This window comes from Lithobates pipiens, unplaced genomic scaffold (genome assembly GCF_037356315.1).
Source record: "Lithobates pipiens isolate NorthernLeopardFrog02 unplaced genomic scaffold, aLitPip1_a1.2 Scaffold_8, whole genome shotgun sequence".
In the NCBI taxonomy this organism is placed as follows: domain Eukaryota; kingdom Metazoa; phylum Chordata; class Amphibia; order Anura; family Ranidae; genus Lithobates; species Lithobates pipiens.
Window position 1 is genome coordinate 307,655,758 of NW_027507903.1, and position 23,874 is coordinate 307,679,631.

Consider the following 23,874-nt stretch of genomic DNA (forward strand, 5'->3'; position numbering starts at 1 on the left):
TTCTGATTTGATATACAATAAACATCTCTGTTAAAAAAAAAATGGTGAAGTAAAATTTTAAAAATATATACATAAAACAATTTTTCAGAAATAAAAAACTGATAATTGGCATGTGCGTATGTATTTACCCCCTTTGTTATAAAGCTCATAAAAAAAGCTCTGGTGCAACCAGTTACCTTCAGAAGTCACGTAATTAGTGAAATGATGTCCACCTGTGTGTAATCTAAGTGTCACATGATCTGTCATTACATATACACACCTTTTTGAAAGGCCCCAGAGGCTGCAACACCTAAGCAAGAGGCACCACTAACCAAACAATACCATGCAGAGTTCCACAGCAGAGACTGGAGTATCTGTACATAGGATGACAATAAACTCTACGCTCCATGGAGTTGGGCTTTATGGAAGAGTAGCCAGAAGAAAGCCATTACTTTCAGCAAAAAACAAAATGGCACGTTTTGAGTTTGCGAGACTCCCAAAATGTATGGAGGAAGGTGGTCTGGTCTGATGAGACTAAAATTTAACTTTTTCGCCATCAAAGAAAACGCTATGTCTGGCGCAAACCCAACACATCACATCACCAAAAGAACATCACCCCCACAGTGAAATGTGGTGGTGACAGCATCATGCTGTGGGGATGTTTTACAGCAGTCGGGACTGGGAAACTGGTCAGAGTTGAGGGAAATATGGATGGTGCTAAATACAGGGATATCTGTGTGTGATTTGAGGCTAGGATGGAGGTTTACCTTCCAGCGGGACAATGATCTCAAACACACTGCCAAAATCAACACTTGAGTGGTTTAAGAGGAAACATGTAAAGTTGTTGGAACGGCCTAGCCAAATACCAGACCTCAATCCAATAGAAAATATGTGGTCAGACTTAAAGATTGCTGTTCATAAGTGCAAACCATCCAACTTAAAGGAGCTGGAGACATTTTGCAAGGAGGAATGGGCAAAAATCCCAGTGGTAAGATGTGGCAAGCTCATAGAGACTTATCCAAAGGGACTTGAAGCTGTGATAGCCACAAAAGGTGCCTTTAAAAAATATTGACTATTGAGGGGTTTGAATAGTTATGCACATTGACTTTTTCTGTTATTTTGTCCTATTTGTTGTTTGCTTCACAATAATAATAAAAAAATCTTCAAAGTTGTGGGCATGTTCTGTAAATAAAGTGATGCAAATCCTCAAACAATCCAACTTAATTCCAGGTTGTGAGGCAACAAAACACGAAAAATGCCAAGGGGGTGAATACTTTTGCAATGCACTGTATATGACTGTAGAATTATAGCCAAACTTTTGCAATGTCAATTTATTTTTGACTTTTGCTCCTTAAAATTTTTAACAAAGATGAGATTAAGCGTTTATAAAATACAAGCAATATACACTGGAGGTAAAGTGGGGATTTTGTCCTTAACAAACCAGCTAGATTTAATCATTAAAGAGCATTTACCCATAACAACTTGATAAAAAATAATGTTCTTTAGCAAGGAACATACATTCCACATAAATAATTATGCTACCAAAATGTGTGTGTTCTTTAAATTTCCTCCAGCATTGCTCCTGTTTCTTCTTGCTTGAGGCTGCCATGTTGCTGAAACCCAGAGCCCCTTAACATCAGTAAATCATAAAGTGGAACTAAACCCCTTCATTTTATGGTTTCAAAAACAGTTATATTCCTGGAATGCTGGGATTGCTAACTGTCACATTTGCTTGTGTCCTCAATCCAGCTGTCAAACCATCAAATGGCAGGTGCCATAACTGATCACATGTGCAGCACCATGCAGATCAAACAGAAGCAGTTTCCTTGGCAGTAAAGAATACAATGGTTTGTTTCCATTTCAAGGCTGTCAGCAGATCAGCCTCTACAACTGAGAGAAACTGAGCATGTGTAGAGCAGGGTGACACCGTGTATTTTTAAACAGAATAGACACATATATATATCTTAAGTGAACTATATACATTATACTTATTACAATTTATCATATTTATTATTTATTTTCCATAAGTTATTTACAACAATGTCAGCATGCACAGAAAATAAATTGAACGAAAACTGGCAGCTCCATTCTTTGTGTGAAACATCTTTCCTTTCCTTTTTTAAAGTTAGGGCCACCGAGGTTCCAGCAGAACCTACAGAGATCACAGCTACGTCATCAATGTAAAACAGGGTTGACAACTCATTGCTTAGATTTTCAAAGTTGGACATTTCAGTAACTTTGCAAGTATGCAAGAGTAATACTGTCAACAGTATTAAAAAAAAAAAAAAAAAAAACCTTCATCACAAAAAAGCAATCTTTGATCTCCAGTCAAGTAACTGTGCCTAGTCAGAGATGATGTCTTCGGTCTGCTGCAGGTAGGAGGAAGGATTTCTCACTCTCCTTTCCCTAAGGCAGGGTTATGCAATTAGCAGACCTCCAGCTCCTGCAGAACTACAAGTCCCATGAGGCATAGCAAGACTCTGACTGTCACAAGCATGAAACCCAGAGGCAGAGGCATGATAGGACTTGTAGTTTTGCAACAGCTGGAGGTCCGCTAATTGCATATGCCTGGTCTAAAGGATGAAACTTCAACAATGTATACAGTATTTGTAGCAAGTTACAAGGTCAGAGGCTACAGCAAGGGGCTGGTCTGTATCAGACGTGTGAATACAGCCAACTACCACACAGGTTTTACATGATTGTGTTATCTCTGAGCCTTTATCTCAGTCCAGGAAGTAGATACTGTTTCTGGGAAATGTCTGAACAAAGGTGGTGCTATCTGCCAGCACATGAAAGCATTTCTAGGGGGAGCACTGAGACGTCTGCAATGAGTAATCAATATATGTAACTATTAAAAGGGGGGATAGATTATCATCTAAATAAGAGTTTACATCCCTAGTAATCCACACCCCCAGATATTTAAACTTCTCGACTTGTTTCAAGTTCCCGATGTCCTGGGGAGCACAAATATATCCACTTTCCAGTGGTAATATAGCAGATTTATCCCAATTAATGGTTAATCCTGATATATAACCAAATTCTCTGATCATCTTCATTACCACTTTCAGTGAGGCTTGAGTATCCCCTAGGAAAAATAAAATATCATCGGCAAACAATGCCATTTTTTCCTCTACCTGTCCTCTTCTAAATCCCTGTATATCAGGACTGGCCCTAATGGCTATAGCTAGCGGCTCCACCGCCATAACAAACAATAAGGGGGAGAGGGGGCACCCCTGCCTCGTGCCTCGTTCCAACAGAAATGTTTCAGAAAGCTCATTATTAATTTTAATTTTCGCTCTTGGATCCGTATATAACAATTTTATCCATTTAATAAATTTTGGTCCAAACCCAAATCTAATAAGCACATTAAATAGGTATACCCATTCGAGACTGTCGAATGCTTTAGCTGCATCCAGGGTCAAAACTGCTCTGGAGTCCCCATTGTCCACCAAAACCTGTGTATTCAAAAAAAGTCTACGTATGTTAACGCTAGTAGACCTATTCGGGATAAAACCCGACTGGTCGGGATGAATGAGCTTTTGGACACTTCTTTTTAAGCGTGTTGCAAGCACTTTCGCTAGAATTTTTACGTCCGACCCCAACAACGAGATCGGGCGGTATGAGGCCGGGTCCATAGAGTCTTTGTCCTCTTTGGGAATAACCACTATTGTGGCTTCCAACATCGAAGAGGGCAGAGCTCCACACTCAAAGGAATGTCTCAATGTCTCCAGCAGTTGTGGCAGCAGGACCCCTCCATATCTCTTGTAGACCTCGATTGGCAAACCATCTGGTCCTGGTGCTTTTAAGTTAGACATCCCTGCCACTGCACTTTGGAGTTCCTCAATAGTAATCGGGGCCTCCAATACTGCTAGATCCTCTAGTGTTACTGTTGGCATATTCAGATTCCCCAGAAAAGCAGCTATAGCTCCCCCTTCACTCCCCCCTTGGGACTTATACAGTGAACTGTAATAATGGTAAAATACATTATTAATAGTGGATGTTTCAGACGTAATCTCCCCCTCTGGTGTCCTAATCGCCAATATCGCTGGAGGGGCCGTATTTGCTTTAATCAGCAGGGACAGCATTCGTCCCACTCTCTCTCCCTCCCCAAAGTTTGCTTGTTTCTGCAATATACATTTATTTTCTATCTTACGCCTAGTAATTGTCTTGAATTCTTGCTGTTTATCAAGCCAAGCCTTCTGGGTAGTAGGGTTCGGGTTTACAGTATACTGTCTTTCTGTCTCTAGCACCGCCTTAGTAACTTCCTCTTCCTGTTTTTTCAATTCGGCCCTATTCCTAGCAGTTGATTGAATAAAAAGACCTCTTAAAAAGGCTTTTAAAGAATCCCAAACAACTCCTACTGGCGCTGTACCTACATTGATATTAATGAACTCCTTTAAGTCAGTTGTCACCCGGTCCGCGTCTTTTATTAATTCCAGCCAAGCAGGGTCGATTTTCCATTGGCTAGGACCTTGTTTCTTGCCAATGCAAAATGTCAATATTAGGGGGGAGTGGTCCGAGATACTTCTTGGACCATATTCTATCTCATCCACTCGTGGCATCGCACTACTATTCAGCAAAGCCATATCGAGTCTCGATAGTGTAGAGAAGGAGGTTGAGTAACATGAGTATTGTCGCTCCCTCGGATACCGAGTGCGCCATGCATCGTATAAACCTGCCTCACTTAGGAAGCGGGCTAGCCTCGTGGAATCTTTCACTATTGATGTATTTACGATTGGGAACCTGTCCATAGATTTATCCAAAACTTCATTAAAATCCCCTACTACTATCACAGGGATATCAGGTTTATCTATTACAAAAGATAATAACTCATATAAAACCTCTAATTTAAATGGAGGAGGGATATATATGTTGGCTATCACGTAGGGATTATTTTCAATTTGGCAATATAAGAAAATATATCTACCCTTTTCATCTATACAACTATTATGGCAAAGAAACCGAACCGCCCTATCAACAAGAATGCTAACCCCTCTTGCATAGGTTGAAAATACGGAATGGAACTGGGTCTGGTATTTCCGACCTTGCAGACACCGAATCGTATCACCTGTTAAGTGCGTCTCCTGAAGACACAATACTCCGGGTCCTTTGCCCTCTAAAGCTGACAAAACCACTTTTCTTTTGGTCGGATCTCCCAGACCCCGCACATTCCATGATACTATCTTAATTCTTTTCGCCTGCATCACCACTTAGCGATCTGCAATTTGGGCAGGACTCTCAAAAACCATATAAAGAATAATGAATAAGAAGAGAAAAAAAAAAAAAAAAAAAAATTCCCTTCCCTATCCCTTTCCTGCCAATCAACAACCCGCATATTAGGTGGTCTAGGCCAAGAAACGCAAAGGGAAGGAGAAAAAGAAAATGGTGAGAGATATACAAACATGATAATACCAAAAAATTCTCTCTCTCCCTTTTTCCCCTTAGTTTTACACATGTGTATCCTATATTTTACATAATAGTGCATCTCAAAATTTGTGTATCTTTGTATTATTTTGGTAGCAAAATAAAGGGTATGTGTCCTATGCTCTACATAATAGTGCTTCTCAAAATTTATGTATCCTTGTATTATTTTGGTAGCAAAATAAAAGGTATGTGTCCTATACTTTACATAATAGTGCTTCTCAAAATTTGTGTATCCTTGTATTATTTTTATTACTCTTCCCTTTCCCCACCTTCCCATCCCGTCTCTCCCTCCTCCCCTTTTACCAAACCCCCTCCCCCATCCCCCCCCCCCTCGCCCCATAGGGCTACCCCCTGGGGGTATATTTGTGACCTTCTCACGACACTCCCACCACTCACCCATACCAATCCTACTGGGTGCTTTCACCCAGAATCTACCCCCACTCACGGGGACCTCTTGTCCCCCACTACAAATGCTAAAATTACCCTCAACCCATCCTTATTGCTCAACCCCCGCCCCCACCTACATTGTGCAATATACAAAATATAGCAAATTTACAACTAATACACTCCTTATTTCTACCTACCCCCCCAAAATATATAACCCTAAGTCCTTTGAAATCCACCCAACTACCCTGCAATGTGCACTTATAGATCCTTTTTTGTTTCATCTAGCCATTGGGATGCCTCTCCTGGCGTATTGAAAAAGAGCATTTTCCCTAATGCCTTCACCCTTAAACGCGCTGGATATAGGAGCGCATAATCTAGCTTAAATTTAACCATTTCTCGTTTGACTGGTATAAATTCGGCTCTTCTTTTCTGGAGGTCAGGGGAGAAATCAGGGTACAAGGAGACCCTAGCTCCTTTATATCTGGTGTCTCCCCTCATTCTAGCCTCTCGTAATAAGGACACTTTATCCTGGTAATTGAGGATCTTAAGCATTATGGGCCTAGGGCGCTCCCCCACCTGGCGAGCTTTTACCGGGGTACGGTGTGCCCGTTCTATTGCAAATGTCGGGGTAAATGTTGCGGTCCCAAAAAGTTCTCGGAACCACCCCTCAAGGAAACCAATCAAATTAGTCCCCTCGCAGTGTTCGGGAAGGCCTAGTACTCTGATATTATTTCTTCGATTTCTGTTCTCCATCTCATCGAGTTTATCCGCTTGTATATTGACTGTTTTCTTAAGTGCTTCAACTTCCTGCCTCACTGGTCTCAGCTTTTAGTAAAGTTAAAACAAAAGGCTGATATTTGGAGCCGCCTCCCCCTTTCAATGGCGGGCCGCTGCAACCTGATCAAGATGGTATGGCTTCCTCAAATCTTGTATGTCCTCCATAACTCACCTCTATGGATCGGGGAAAAGTGGTTCAAGAAAATAGAAGCTTTATTTAGATCCTGTATATGGAAAAAGGGTCCATCGAGGATTAGTTTACGAACTTTGCAGCTGCCGCTGGAAGAAGGGGGGTTGGCGATTCCACATCCCAGACTTTACTACCTAGCGGCCCAATTGCAACACTTAGCTGGAGCAATAACAAAAAACGAAGCCAATCCCTGTTATAGGCTATTAATGTTAGGGTGCCCACATAACACGCTTATGGAAGCGCTTGAAGCAAACTCGTTTAATATGCGTTGTCCAACGATCACCCAGATTGCTAAAATCTGGAAAACAGCTAAGGCCTTGTTAGGATACCAACAGGTATCCGTGTTGGCCCCCCTATGGGACAATAGAAATTTAAATGAGTTATTTAAGGTGGAAAAATGTAAGGAGTGGGTAAACCAAGGGTTAGATAAACTAGCGCAAATGCTCCAAGACTCAGATATTAGATCATTTATGGATCTAAGGTCTGAATTCTCTTTATCAAATCACTCGCTTTATAAGTACTTTCAGGTCAGACACGCAATCCAGGCTCAATTTAGATCACAGGAGATACAGTTGATCGAGATCCCGGTGCTATCTCAAATTATGTCCAGAGACACGCTCAAAGGATTGATCTCATTCCTATATAACAGGCTGGGAGATAAACTACTAGACAGAAGCGGTATGATTAAAAGTAAAGGGAAATGGGAGAGAGATGTGGGTCCGTTGTCCATTCCGGAATGGGACTGGATAATGGAACAGGGAACCAAGGTCTCTATTTCTCCGGCACAGAAAGCTTCTCAACTTTTTTTTTTCCACCAGGCATATTACACGCCTAGGAAAATGTTTAAAATGGGATGGAGGGATAATGATCAGTGCCCCAGATGTGGTCGGGTTGGGGATTTCATTCATATGTTTTGGAGGTGTCCGAAACTGTTCAGATACTGGACACAAGTTATAGACCATGTGAATGAAATATTCGGGTTGACATTGGAGGCAACAGCGAGGACTTGTTTGTTGGCTATACCGGAGGGATATAAAATCCCTAAAAATATATTTGAACCAGTTACTAGATGCCTTTTCCAGGCAAGGAAATTAATTGCCCAGAATTGGCAGGCATACTCTAGTCCACTATCAGATACATGGTTGGATAATATAAGGAAAACTATAGGCAATGAAAGGGTTTTTTTTATTAAGCAGGGTAACGCCAAGAAATTTAAAAAGATATGGGGTCCCGGATTGGGAAGATTGGGGATTCCCCTATAAATTATTGTAAAAAGCGTCTCTTAGCCTATATAGTTCCTTCATTTATTTGTACTAGGCATTCTTTGCTTAGTGTGTCTTTTAATAGATTTGGGATTGGAGGGGGGGGGGGGGGGGAGGAGTAGGGAGAGAAAGGGAAGGAGGGAAAAAAGAAAAAGGAAAAAGAAAAAATTGTAATAGATATGAGATACCAGGATAATAGACACCGGTATGTGTGTAGCACGTAAATACTAGGGGATTTTTTTTTTTTACTACTTTTGTACTTAAATTAAATGTTATAAAATCCTTAGGTGACTATATTAAGCTTAAAACTTATATAACTAAATATGCTACAATGATGTGGAACAGAGAATGAGACACGAGTGAGCGATAAGCTGAACCTAGTCTCTGGTATAGAAACACTGATGTGGCAATAAAAAAAAAAAAAAAAAAAAAAAAAAAAAATATATGTAACTATTAAGCCCTATACACTCTATAAGATTTTCTGCTGATATTTTCCTTCAGAGTTACCAAAACCATATAATATGAGGTCAAACGTTAGGAGTTCCAATGTGTATGCAATCAGGCAGGCCCTTGCACTACTTGGTTTTGGTAAATCTGAAGACAAAAATCTGCAGAAAATCTGATAGTGTGTATGGGGCCTTACACTTATACTTTACATTAAATGGAGAATTTTGTCTCTCTTTTTGGATGAAGCCTCCATACTTCTGAATTATTTTTAACTTTGCTTAATTCTAATGCATCCATATATTTAAAAGCTAAAAGCCAAACTTAATGTTCATTAGTACATTATGTAACCATTTTTTTCTATGTAGGGCAATGATGATGACAGCCTGCGATCTCTCAGCCATTGCAAAGCCATGGGAAATACAGAGCAAGGTATACATCTAAAAAAAAAAAAAAATGGCTACAACTGTTTTAGATATGACAGACTATATGCATAGTGCAAGGAATTCATCAAAACTGGAGGAGACAGAATCTGTGCATGGCTACCAATCAGCTTCTATCATTAGCTTGTTCGGTTAAACTTTAAAAATTAAAGTTAGATGCTGATTGGTTGCTACGCACAGCTGCTCAAGTTTTGAGAGATTTCTCTCATTGTATATAAAAATGAAAAATATACAAATTTTCCAATTTCCACCTTTGCCTGCTAAAAAGTTAAATAAATGGTAAGGCAAAAGTAAAGGCAATTTGACATATTTTTAGGTGCGTGTATATTTGGTATTTAATTATCAGTCATGCAAAGCTAGACTACAATATTTATTGTTTATTCAATACACAAGGTTTTGTTCAGTTACTAGATTCACTAACAATGCAACTCTTTGGTCCAGCTGTCAGAGGGCCATTGTGTTCCCACAGTGGGCAGTTTTTATGCTGAGTGATTATTACTTCCAAGACATAGACTAATTATGCTGAGTCCACAGGGAGAGAAACATTGCAAGGTCAAGAACATTCTGAGATGATATTTTTCCATAACATCATAATAGATTTGTATATATACAGTATCTCACAAAAGTGAGTACACCCCTCGCATTTCTTTAAATATTTTATTATATCTTTTCATGTGACAACATTGAAAAAAGTACACTTTGCTACAATGTAAAGTAGTGAGTGTACAGCTTGTATAACAGTGTAAATTTGCTGTCCCCTCAAAATAACTCAACACACAGCCATTAATGTGAGTACACCCCTAAGGGAAAATGTCCAAATTGGGACCAATTATCCATTTTCCCTCCCCGGTGTCATGTGACTCATTAGTGTTAAAAGGTCACTGGGAGTTCAACATGGCACCTCATGGCAAAGAACTCTCTGAGGATCTGAAAAATGAATTGTTGCTCTACATGAGATGGCATAGGCTATAAGAAGATTGCCAAGACCCTGAAACTGAGCTGCAGCACAGTGGCCAAGACCATACAGCTGTTTAACAGGACAAGTTCCACTCAGAACAGGCCTCATCATGGTCTACCAAAGAAGCTGAGTGCACGTGCTGAGCATCATATCCAGAGGTTGTCTTTGGGAAATAGACGTATGAATGCTGCCATCATTGCTGCAGAGGTTGAAGGGGGGGGGTCAGCCTGTCAGTGCTCAGACCATATGGCAAACACTGCATCAAATTGGTCTGCATGGCTGATGTCCCAGAAGAAAGCCTCTTCTAAAGATGATGCACAAGAAAGCCCGCAAACAGTTTGATGAAGACAAGCAGACTAAGGACATTGATTACTGGAACCATGTCCTGTGGTCTGATGAGACCAAGATAAACGTATTTGGTTCAGATGGTGTGAAGCATGTGTGGCAGCAACCAGATGAAGAGTACAAAGACAAGTGTGCCTTGCCTACAGTCAGGCATGGTGGTGGGAGTGTCATGGTCTGGGGCTGCATGAGTGCTGCCGGCACTGGGGAGCCACAGTTCATTGAGGGAACCATGAATGCCAAAATGTACTGTGACATACTGAAGCAGAGCATAATCCCCCTCCCTTCGGAGACTGGGCAGCGGGGCAGTATTCCAATATGACCCCAAACACACCTCCAAGAGGACCACTGCCTTGCTAAAAAAGCTGAGGTGATGGACTGGCCAAGGATGTCTCCAGACCTAAACCCTATTGAGCATCTGTGGGTCATCTCAAACGGAGCTGTACACTTACTTATTTATATTGTAGCAAAGTGTAATTTCTTCAGTGTTGTCACATGTAAAGATATATTAACATATTTACAAAAATGTGAGGGGTGTACTCACTTTTGTGAGATAATGAGGGTTATTTACGAAAGGCAAATCCGCTTTTCACTACAAGTGCATTTGGAAGTGCAGTTGCTGTAAATCTGAAGGGTAGATCTGAAAAGAGGGGAAGCTCTGCTGTTTTTATCATCCAATCATGTGCAAGCTAAAATGCTGTTTTTTATTTTCCTTGCATGTCCTCCTTGGATTTACAGTGACTGCAGCAGTGCACTTGTAGTGCAAAGTGGATTTCCCTTTCGTAAATAACCCTCAATGTATATATATATATATATATATATATATATATATACTGCACACTACTTTACAAAAGTACACTGTATATTTAATTGAAGAACAACTCTAGGCAGGTTTACAGACAGATAATAAATGAGATGTATAGAAGGAGAGATAACTTGTCTACCAGATGAGGATAGCAGTCGAAAGAGCAGGACAGAGATGAGTCAATAGCATATAGACAATGGAGTTGATTTACTAAAGGCAAATCCACTTTGCCCTACAAGTGCACTTAGAAGTGCAGTCGCTATAGATCCAAGGGGGACATGCAAGGAAAATACAAAACAACATTTTTGCTTGTGCATGATTGGATGATAAAATCAGCAGAGCTTCCCCTCATTTAAGATCTTCCCCTCAGATCTACAGTGACTGCACTTCCTAGTGCACTTGCAGTGCACTAAATAACCCCCAATGTCATAGTAATTGTGGTTGCTAGAAATGGTTGTCACCCTTCTGATGCTATGCAGCTATAAGGCACATGGGAGTGGGTGGAGCATAAGGCTTTGTGAATTATTTAATTAATAAACAGTTCATATAAATGTAATTTAACAATGCATTTAACTGTTTAGCTGGAACTGCCCTTTAATTCATTAAAATATTTTCTTTTGTAGGTTGCATTGTTGGTTGCAGCTGAATTTTGGGAACAAGGTGACTTGGAAAGGACTGTATTGCAGCAAAATCCAATTGTAAGTATAATTTATGAAGAACTGTGACAAAAAAACAAGGATATTGATAAAAAAAGCAAATATGTAGCTAAGCTTTTGCAAATATGCACAGGATAAATATTTTTTTAATTATTAAAAGAGAGTGCAATCTTTCATGTATAAAAAGAAAGTACAGAAAATGTATGTATCACATAGATGCATTTAAAATTGTAGTGATGCCCCCCGCAGGAACCGCTTGGTAGATTGGGTTCTCTGTTCTTCTGCCTCAACTCTGAGAACAGGTTAAGCAAATGAATACTGCACTGCTACTGCACAATTATGGATCAGTATCAATCAGCAAACATCAGACGGGTTAGTGGTAAATTAATCCAACATGTCACAGGTTTCAGTAAACAGCAGTATGCATGTAACTGAGAAAGTAAAGAATTAGGTCAATCACAGTTCACCAGACAATATATTCACTAGGCTAGAGCAGCATAGAATGAAGTTTTATGCAGATAAATTAGAGTAAACATGGCAATCCACAAAATCAGCAATAAGTAATGACATTAGAAAACAGTGACACCAATGATCATCAATACTGTGATAATTCCTCTGTAAACAGTAGGCTATATCCACTTTAGTGTGCACGCTATATGATTGGCAGCAATGACATTTAAGACTCCCTAAAGAGGTACCTTTTACTATGGACAATAGGCAAAGTTCTTGTGCATTAGCTATCTGAGTAAGCGGTATTTAGCCCTAGTTCTTCAGCCGGCTGACATTGGGGCCAAGTCTTTACAGTGGTGCACATTAGTACAGTCCCAGTAAAGTCTGCATGCAGTAAATAATCCTGCTAATTAGATGGCCAGTCCCTATGTGCTCAGTCTCTGCTAGCAGCAACACGTTAATGGAAGCAGTGTTCTCTCATCAATTCCAGTGATATAGCAACAGGGGCCCCGCTATTCAGATGTCAGCTCACATCTGAATCTGCCTGGAGCAACTCTGGTTCTCAGCACATGGCTGCAAGCTTATGGAAGGTTGCTGTGCACACAGGAGCAACAATGTGCCCACGTCAGTCTCCTCACAACAAAGAGAGAGTTCCTTGGTATTCAACCTAAGAAAATACAGCTCTCTCTACCCGTATACCTGGCCAGAGCTGGCACCACTATAAGGCAACTCAGGCAGCTGCCTGAGGGTGCCAGGTGGCGGGGGTGATAAATTCCCATACGTCCTGCATTAACAGGAACCTTGCCGGGATTTGATGTGGATCCTGGAGTAGAGCCAAGTGTCAGAACAAGTTCTGGCACTTGTCTCCAGTCACTTGCCCAGCAGGGGCACTCTATTTTGGGAACCAATGTCACCCGTCCCACAGCTTGTGCAGAGTGTTTGGTGTCCCACATCCTGCGATCTTCGCTCTGCACAGCACCCAGCATCTCTCTCCGCCATGTGCCTTTCACACTGTAAGCCGCATCCTCCGCCTCATCCGACTCCTCCCCCCTCGCCTCTGATGAATTCCTGCACACAGGTAGGAGGAGCCAGGGAGGAGGAGAGACATTGCTGCAGACCTTCCACGCTGATCTGTGGTCTTTGATTATTTTACTGCAGATGACACTATAGATTAGATTGCACTTGCGGTGGGAGGGGGAGAGATTGGGAGAGGGAACACAGGTATGCAAGTGATTTTTTTGGGGAGTGGGGGAGGGGAGATAGGACTTATGCTAGGTAGGAGAGGGAGGTTAGATGTAGTATATGACCACGCCCCCACCACAAGTCCTCTCTCCTCACAAAACACCCCCTAGGACATACATCTTCTTAGCATGCCCCATCCCAATCAAAGAGACACTAGCTGCTACACAGGGGACAACAATGGCATCTGGGACCCAGGGCACCCAACTAGAAATGCAGAGAATTCACCACAGGTGCCCACACTAGTGCCCCCCTACTAGGCAAATTAGTAGAGCCAGGTGGCGGAAGTTTTTTCAGCATTGGGCTTCAGGACTCCATTCACACCATGAATTGCACAAAAGCACACTGTGCTTTCCTGTGCAATTCACATGCATTCCAGGTGCAGTACAATTTCAGCTCATTCGTTTGATTGAGCTGAAATTGTTCTGGACCGCACCAAAATGTACAGGAACCAGATCACATGGTACTACTGCGCCATACGATCTGTTGCAGGCAAATGCATTACATTTGTGACCTGCGTTTGGGGTGTCATTGAGTTAACATTGACATCCACAGCAGATCGCAGCTGCAGTGCATTTTGAATGCGGTGCAGGAAATGCACACAGACTGCAGATTTCCCACACTGAGTGTTGGTGTAAACTGACCCTTAGTCTGGATTTGCGTGGTTTTGTTCTTATCTCAGGAAGGTCCCACAAAAAGCAGGACAGTTGGGAAATATTGTTGATTGATTTATATTAGATGGGGAGGATCTTGGTTTGGGGGGAAGGTTTTGTACTGGGAAGGGTGATTTGAGTGGGAGTATCTATGACAGAACTGGGCCGTAGACTTGTGCTGGCATGGGGGATTTAGGAGGATTTGCGCTGGAAGGGGATTTGGGGGGGGGGTCTATTTGTGCTGAGATGAGAATGCATGTTGGCAGGGAGGATTTGGGGGAGAGAATTTGTGCTAGAAATGGAGAAATATTTACACTGAGAGGAGGATCTGTGTTCGAAGAGGGAATGGGGTGGAGGGGGGGCGGGGGGTTTGCTGGGAGAAGAAATTTGTGGGGATTTATTGTGCTTGGAAGGGGGATTGGGGAGAAAGATGAGTGTTGCTGGGGGAATTTGGAGAGGGGAGAATTTGGTGGGAAAGCATTTGTACTGGAATGGGAGGGTTGTGCTGGGTGGGAGGATTTGGAGGGTGGAAGAGGATTCATTCTGAGGGGTATTGGGGGGAGGTGGATTTGTGCTGGGAGGGGAAGAGGATTTGTGTTAGGAGGAGGAATTGGTGCATGTAGGGATAAGTGCTAGGATGGGAAGAAGGAGGAATTGTGCTGGGACTGGGGATTTGGGGAGGTTGGAGGAGGACTTATCACGAGAAAGGGGAAACAAAATTTGCTGGGTGGGGATTTTGTTCAGGGAGGGGAGAGAGAATTTGTGCTGGGGGTGTTACAAATTAGTGCTGCATTATTATTTATTTTTTTGGAGGGGAGGGATTTGGGATTTTCACTGAAGGGGTGAAGTTGGGGGCTGATTTTGTACTCTTCTCACCGCTACACTGTGCGTTACACACTCCTGTGCCCTGCATTCTGTGCATTTTACTCCTGACCCCTGCATTCAGTGCATTGCACTCCTGTCCCCTGCATTCTGTGCATCGCACTCCTGTCCCCTGCATTCTGTGTATTGAACTCCTGACCCCTGCATTCTGTGCATTTCACTCCTGTCCCTTGCATTCTGTGCATTGCACTCCTGTCCCCTGCATTCTGTGCATTTCACTCCTGTCCCCTGCATTCTATGCATTGTACTCCTGTCCCCTGCATTCTGTGCATTGCACTCCTGACCCCTGCATTCTGTGCATTATGTTCTCCTGGGCTATGCTCTCTGTGTGTCATGTATTCCTAAACCCAGTACTGACTACAGGCCTCTGTGCGTTACATACTCCTGATCCTCAAACACATTGTATTACACACCCTGACCCCTGCAGTCTGCATTAGGTATCCTAAACCTGACACTGACTGCAGCACCCCGTGCATTGCACATAGCCAACCCCTGCACTGTATACACAATAGTGTACATTATGCACTTGTCACCAAAGTGTTCATTGTCTTAACAGTTGCTGGTTGCTATGCAGTCCCTGACTATTTTAAAGAAGGTCTTCTTTAAGATAGACTCAGATAAAGTTTTAGCTTTTTTGTTTATTTTCATTATATTCAAAACCATTGCAATGGAAGCTTTTCTCTCTTATTTTATTATTTATTATGATTGTGTTGGGGTTTATTTGTGTTCATGACACTCTTGCGTGTGTGTTATATCAGTAAAAGCATATTTTATAGGTGCAAGGAAACGCAGCTTTCATTAACCCACATCCCTTAAAAGAGAAATATTGGTTTCTTTTTTTATTTTAGATTTATACTTACTTAGGTGAATGCTGCATCTATTCCCTGGTGCCTCTGTACTGAAAACCGAGAGATCGAACACCACAGATCGCTCGGTTCTCACAGCTCCCCGAGCAGAGAGTAGACTGTCAGTCACAGCTCTCTGCTCATCTCCCTCCTTGCTTATTGGAGTGCTGGGCTGTGGAGGGGGCGGTGGCGGCCATCTCAGGCTCTCAGTGGCTTGCTGAGAGGCTAAGATGGGTGTCAGTCCAGACACCTGGTGGATCCAGACTTCCATTGCCGGGATGATGCGGTGCCTGGACTGACATCCATGACGTCAGCAGAGAGCGGACTTCAGTCCACTCTCTGCTGAAAATGGATGCTGAAAACGGGTCACAGGAGTGCAAAACGAATTGCACTCCTGTGATCTATAGGAGAAGTCCAGCCAAACAAACTTTAGCTGGACTTCTTCTTTAAGCTACGTGTGCCCTGGGTCACTTCCTCCTTCAAGTGTCCCACATTCTGAAGTTCAAAAGTTGGGGGGGGGGGGAGATTTAAAATGCACCTTTGCCTGTGTAGACAAAATTTCTTGCACCGGCCCTGTACCCAGCCCACATTGGGAATTGTAGTCCAATGGTCCATAGACTTTCATAGTAAAGTTTTTTAAAACTTCATCTTCCATGATTCTGTGCTGCCAACCATCAAGTCTCTTGAGTTCATTCTGCTTGTCAGCAAGCTCCCCCCCCCCCCCCCCCTTCCGGTGGATGGAGGCAAGGTAGTGATAACCCATTCAGCCTGAAGTCAAGTGAAGACACAAAAAGTACTGTAGCACAGCATCCTAAATTACTCTCTGTCTCTAGCAAAACACCAGGCTACAATATAATAGTGAATGCAGCAATACTATGCACTTATAGGTAGCAACCAATTTCAGGTTTCATTGTATAACGTAAACCAAGGGTCTTCAAACTATGGTTGAAGTACTCTGGTTGGCTGGCGGTACTCTGTGTATTGTAATATGGAGGTTGGTGCATCCACTGCCAGCCAGCCAGCCATGACCCTACTCCCTGATGGGCACTCATGGATGTAAGAAGAGACTCTGATGGGCACTTGTGGATGTAAGGGGGGCTCTGATAGGCAATCCTGAATATCTTTATAAAAAAATAAAAAATTCTTATTGTGAATATTTGTAAAATCCACAAGGTGACCCTCGTACTGAAAAGTTTGGAGACCCCAAGTGTAGAAAAAGGTTGCTTTGTGATTGGTTGTTGCAGGCCTCTGCATTATTGATGGGCTTACATTTCATCAGCGGAATGGTAGAGTGACATAGTTCTAATTTATAGAAAATGGTAAATATTATATATTTCAATGTATGATTTATTGTTTTATTATAGCCAATGATGGACAGAAACAAAGCTGATGAACTTCCAAAGCTGCAGTGTGGTTTCATTGATTTTGTCTGCACGTTTGTATATAAGGTATGTCTTTTATAATGTGGTATGCTATTATATGAGAGCACACATTAACAGATACAGCAGATGTATCTGAACAGGAATTTAAAAAAATGTTCAGGGTACCACAGAGACTGTCCTTTTTGTATTATGCAATGTAAAAGGTTTTCTTTTAAAGACAGGGTCTGATCCAAGGTTGACACAGCCATCAGAAGCATGAATTAGTGCACATTTAGGTATAACCACAATAGTAATGTATACACTTAGTTTTTTTCACAACTACTTTACAGATCTCTATATTTTTTTTTATAAAATTAGTTGATTTGTTGCTGACAAACCCTGCTGGGGGAAAGGAAATACCTTCCTGATTCCTCAGAAGGCAATCAGATATTTCCTGAATCAACAATCACTAGCTTTACAAAATCATTTTCCAGCATAATGGTATCATATCATGATTTAATAAACATTGTGTGACATTTACTAGTGCTTTTTTTAAATGTACAACATATGCCAGGATAAAAAAATAAAATAAATCAATATATCTCTATAATTTCCCATGTTTTGGTTCTTTAAAAATGCTGCAAGTACAGGATAATGTCAGCTCCTAACTTTGCCTCTGCTGCACTGATATTCCTGCAGCCCTGCATGAATTATTCTCAGTGGACTACAGAACACCTCCTCTTACGTTATGGAGATGAGGAGAGACATGATGTTCTGTATCCCAGACAGGGCTGGCAACATGGTGAGGCATTTCAGTTAAGAAGAAGCAGCCTTTACAGCTCACAACAGGAAATTGGGAGCTAACTTGATTTTTTGGCCTGGATAAACAGTTTTTTTTTCTGTACAGAGAAAAGGGTACTTCTATACTCCCTTACTCCACTTCTCTCCCTTCCTCACCCAGCACGAGTTGCATTTTTATCAGAATCTTGCAGTCTATGCGATATGCATTGTTTACATCCTTTGCATTGCATCAGAGCGGGATCTCCCCAGATTTGGGTCTTGATCCCCCCCAACCCCTGAGACCTTGGCATAAGCAGGGTGGACCCTATAGGCACTGAGGCCTAGTCCAATCACTACAGTGCACATAGTCACATGGATAAAATTATAAAACATGTTTGCACCCCCAGATCAGACAGGCTAGATTCACATTGGTTCCTTTTCGGCATCTATGAGGCCATCTCCTGATTGTATTCAGCTTCAGGAGATGGCCCTTTAAAGGTCTATATAAGATACGGCCAGCAGAATGTAATCAGTGCACCTGACCAAGAATCCAAGATTGTTAGTATTCAACTGAACTGAAGACTGTGGGTTACTTTACTTTAGGCCAGGTGTAGTGGGCAGGCATTGATGTTCTACGTTCTGTGTTAAAGTTAAATATTCATGTAGGTTCTTGTATACATCAAAATTCTATTTTTTTTCTTACATTGTTATACAATATCATATGGCAGGTAATTACCAACCTATAACTTTATGTTTGTCTTAACACAGGAGTTTTCAAGATTTCATCCAGAGATCCAACCAATGTATGATAGGATTTTGAACAATAAAAAAGAATGGAAAGCTTTGGCTGATGAGTATGAGGCAAAAATGAAAGCTTTGGAAGAGGAAAAGCAAAAGAAATTAGGCATTCAGCCTGCAAAACCAGGTATGTGTAAGTTTACCCTAGTCCATTCAAGAAAAAGTATCTTATTGCATCTATTATATCATTAAGACAAATCCAAAAATCTCCCATTCTTGAGGCTCCATTTAACTGGATCTGAAGTACCCTAATTTAAGATATTATGGTGTATCAGTAATAAAAGTCTGATATGTGAATGAAATTAAGATAATAACAAATACAATGACTCATCTCTCCATAGATATGTTTGTAATTGCTTGGAGGCCCATGCCTATACATTTATAGGAAAAAGTCTGTACATAGTTTGTATGTTATGTTTATATTATTATCAGGAAAAGAATACATTGAAACATGTCAGATATATGTAAATATTTCATTGCCACATTTCCAGCCAGCAGGTGGTTCTTTTTAGCATGCTTTTATGGCTAGTTTTATCTTTTTTGGTAAAAAAAATAAACTGGTTTACAGAGTTCAACAGCTCAAGTTGAGTACATACAGTCCAAGCGCACAGGGGAGAGACTTATCATTCTCCCTACCTGCTCTTTTCAGACAGCCCTGTGAGTTAGAGAAAGATGGCCTGAAATAAAGCATATTCAGTTGTTCTTACTATTTAGTAAACCCATCATTTTTTATGACACCGGTGTTATGGGTGCACTTTGTGTTACATTTTTTTTTGGAAAACAATGATAGCATAAACTGTAAAAAAAAAAAAAAAAGAAGAAGATATAAATGTTTAAAAATGCACAAACTTGGCTTTATGCTACTGAGTTCTCTTTAAATGTTAGTTTATACTACATAAGACATACTTATCATCTTCTCTTTTTTGCAGCCCCAGTTGCTACAGGAAAAGAAAATGGCGGAAACGTCCCAGTAGCCGAACAAGCACCTCAGTCCAAAAGCTGTTCTATCTTATGAGACTGTAAATATTTTCTTTTTTTTTTTCACCTGTTTTTGGTAGGTTATTGATACATTCAAATATCATGCTAGACCTAGGTACTGTGAAGCATACTTTGACATTTGTATAAAAGGATGACATTAAATATAACCCATATGTGAAAATATAATATTTTATAGTTGAATGTCACATATGTTTGCCTCGAATACTGTGTATGCTTGCTGACTGAAATAAACGATGAAGCTGCAATCAGTGCAGTAGGGAGTAAAGAGATACTCATATATATTACTCTTGACTGCTGTCAGCATTGCCGGTGGAGCAGTAGCCATATTGGCTGCATTAGGTAAACACCTATCCAATATCTTTTTCTAGTTTTGTATAGTCTAAGGAAGAGATAGAACCTCTGTCAGGTTGAAGGGATCCAATCTAATTTTTGTCCTGGTCACCATTTTCATGACTCTTGCTTTCAACATCACAGGTGTAAAGGAGGTATTTCCCCAGTAGTGATATTTGTTCCGTGGATGACTGTCAAGAGTGGAATTTGCCCTAATTTTTGCCCACATCCTGCCATATCTCTAGAACAGTATTTAATGGGGACATGGACAGTCTTGAAAACCTGGCAGAGATTCTAAACCATCCATGCGCAAACACTCCACAGACTAAAATTGAGTTTTGGTTGTAGTTCTGCTCTAAAATTTGTTTTTACCATTTAATAACCAGGCAGACAAACCAAACAAGAGTTAAAAACAGCAGTTTTTTAAAATATTTTTCAATGGTATAAAAAAAAGTTATTTCGAGCAGAATAGATGGTATTGGAGGTTTATTGGAAGTCCTTCAGCAGATGTTGCTCTTAGCTTCCCTTTTGTCAGACACTCCCTTTCTCTTTTTAGGCCAGGAGCATAAGGTAGTTGATGAGCTGCATTTTGGGGCTGTACCCTATCTTCAGCGTTGCTTGTAGGAGGCAGACATCAAGGGGGATGGATATCTGGGTCTTTCTTCAGCTTGAGGCATAGCTAATCCCTTTGCCGAGGTGTGCCTGAGATAGAAAATATTTTAGCCCTGTGACTTCATCATGCGACTTAAAAAGAAAAAAAAAGCTAAGGAAGCATGCAAGTGAAAAAAATGTTTATTATTATTCTACAGAAACCTTTTGCAACCTGGGTTACCTTGGGTTCCCGCAGAGGTTTCCATGGATTCCTTGAGCAATTTCTGACTCTTAAGATAAGGACCCACTGACACCAATGGTTTTTAAACTTTTTGCAAGAGGGTTATTCTCCCCTTTGACCAAAAATATAAGGAGCCTTCTCCCCAATGACAGGCTGACTTTAAATATGCTTTTTTAGATGCAAAAACACATACAGAACCCATCCAATTTGCAATGATTGCAGATGAATTGCTTTGTTTCAGTCAAAGAGAGTAGCCTCAAACTTGAAACCATAAATATTGTGGATGATTACAATGCTGTGATTGTAATATGCATGCAGTTATGTTCTTTGTCATAAAAGCTGAGAATTATAAGTGGATTCAGTATGAACCTTTTGGAAATTGTGTTATTGTGTATTCTCATGAATAAACGATGATCAGCCCTTTCCATGTAAATAAAAGTCTGATCTATCCACAATCAGCCAAGAAATCTTATGTAAATCAATATTCATTTAATGTGTGTGCAGTCTTTATAAGAAAACATTTCTATATTACTATATTATTTAAAGGCTATAATAAAGCAGGAGCACAACAGGATGTTGATATATATATATATATATATATATATATATATATATATATATATATATACACACACACACATACACATACACACTATATTACTAAAAGTATTGAGATGCCTGCCTTTACACACACATGAACTTTAATGGAATCCCAGTCTTAGTCCGTAGGGTTCAATATTAGGTTGGCCCACCCTTTGCAGCTATGACAGCTTCAACTCTTATGGGAAGGCTGTCCACAATGTTTAGGAGTGTGTCTATGGGAATGTTTGCCCATTCTTCCAGAAGCACATTTGTGAGGTCAGGCACTGATGTGGACGAGAAGGCCTGGCTTGCAGTCTCCACTCAAAATCATCCCAAAGGTGTTCTATCGGGTTGACGTAAGGACTCGCACATGTTTGTCTTTATGGATCTGCTTTGTGCACTGGTCTAAATCATTTGGTGGAGGGGGACTAAGACTGGGATGTCATTAAAGTTTATGTGCGTGTAAGGGCAGGTGTCCCAATATTATTATAGTACATTATAGTATATAATATTAGAGAGAGAAAGAGAAAGAGAAAGTTCAATGGGTGAGTTGCATGTCGGTCACAGCGGTATGTGCAATAGCAATCAGGCCTTCCCAAGGGCTTATATTATAAAATAAATCAAGTGGGATTGCTGCACAAAATTTGTTTTAATGAAGAAGTTTAAAACATCAAAAAATTCAGGCAGTCATGGTAACCGTTTCGGGCTAATACAGATCACGCCTTTCTTCAAAACCTCATGCCTCTAAATGACCACCACATACATGGAACAATATATATATATAGCTCATCAGTAATCTATTAAACAATCTGGAATCAGTTAATTGGTGGATAATGGTATGAAATATATAGTGGATACATAATATAATATGATACAATTTTGGAACAAAAGATAAACAGGTATGACAATATCCCCACACTTCACAGATTATATCGATCAGGAATCCTATATAGAAAAATGAAAAAATAAAAATATAAAATTAAAAATTAAAATGTGTGTAAAAAAAAGGTAAATTGGGTATATACCCGCCAAAAAATATTAATAATTTTTAATAATTGATAAAATAAATCAAATAACCCAAATTTTTTATACACCAAAGAAATATATGAATAAACTATAATCTGTAAACCTAATTAATAATGTGCATACCCATAAAATTAATATCACACATAAAAAAAGTGTACCATTTTAAAGAAATAAATACAAATCAAAATCTGAATTTAACCCTTTGGGTTGGAGGGTATCAAGCCGATGTATCCAATTAACTCCTCTTTTTTCTCAATTCCAATTCCTAGTAAAAATCTGACCAATATTCTGCACCCACTCCTCATGTGACCTTTTTAAGTCCCAAAAACAAGGGATCCTTCCCTTGTCTTTGCTGTATACAATGTACTAGTATAATCAAGGGAAAATGTTTTTCACATACCCAAAAGGGTTATGATATATGAATAAAAGACTATAATACCTGCCAATCCTCCTATGTCATATACATCATCAAATGCCCTTGTGGTCTCCTCTATATGGGGGAGACCACACAGAAAATAAAAGATCGTATCGTGAGACACAAATCTTCCATTAGGGATAAGCTGGACAAATTACCCCTGGCTAGACACTTTATAGATAAAGGCCATATGGTTTCGCAACTTAGATTTATGGCCATTGATGATGTGTGTCAAAAAACAGTCAGGGGGGAATTGAGAAACAGAGAAGTTCATTGGAAACATCGACTTGATACCCTCCAACCCAAAGGGTTAAATTCAGATTTTGATTTGTATTTATTTCTTTAAAATGGTACACTTTTTTTATGTTTTTTTTTTTTTTTAATCAAAAGGTTTTTATTGCTCAAAAAACAAAAAGTACATTCAAACATGAAACACGATACACTTTATCCAGATAGTGGATTATCCAACATACAGTCTATTGCTAAAGTTGTCAATATTTAAATTCAGCATATGTTCGTGGTTCCCTTTTGCATAGACTATTAAGTTTATCTAATTTTGCACCATATCGATACCCTCTGCCGTCTACTCCTCGCCACCTATGCCCCTGTCCTATCATGTACTTGAACATCCATCCGGATGTCTCCCTCATTATTCTTTACATTTATACACCTCTTAATGCCTCATATGAACTAACTCCATGGGACTTATTGCTGGTGTATGAAGCCATGCGTCCCATAGTTTGTAAAATCTTTCAGGGTTTCCCCTGTGCTGGTATATGTATTTCTCCATTATAAGTGTTTTTTCCATGTGTTGTATCCATGTTTTAATCTTTGGCGGTACAGCTGATTTCCAGCTCATAAGGATTGTTTTTCTGGCCTGGAAAAGTGCCCTGGCGAAGGCAACTCTTGTCCCCTCCTCCGCTATCGCCCCCTCCAGAACTCCCAGTAGACAACTCAGTGGGTCAAGGGGGACATTGGCCTGGAACACCTGATTCAGTGTAGCCAGAACCTCCAT

General features: G+C 40.4%; 1 protein-coding gene across 1 annotated transcript in view; it reads left to right on the top strand.

The window, feature by feature from the left end:
- The window catches only part of PDE6A (phosphodiesterase 6A), a 144,083-nt gene extending 122,792 nt beyond the window's left edge, over positions 1-21,291 (top strand). Inside the window, exons 18-22 of the mRNA XM_077472697.1 lie at positions 8,832-8,895; positions 11,635-11,709; positions 17,101-17,184; positions 18,646-18,802; positions 19,605-21,291. Of these exons, the coding sequence (XP_077328823.1) occupies positions 8,832-8,895; positions 11,635-11,709; positions 17,101-17,184; positions 18,646-18,802; positions 19,605-19,690 (466 nt within the window). The 3' untranslated portion in view covers positions 19,691-21,291. The remainder of the gene's footprint in view (positions 1-8,831; positions 8,896-11,634; positions 11,710-17,100; positions 17,185-18,645; positions 18,803-19,604) is intronic.
- Positions 21,292-23,874: the final 2,583 nt, after the last annotated feature.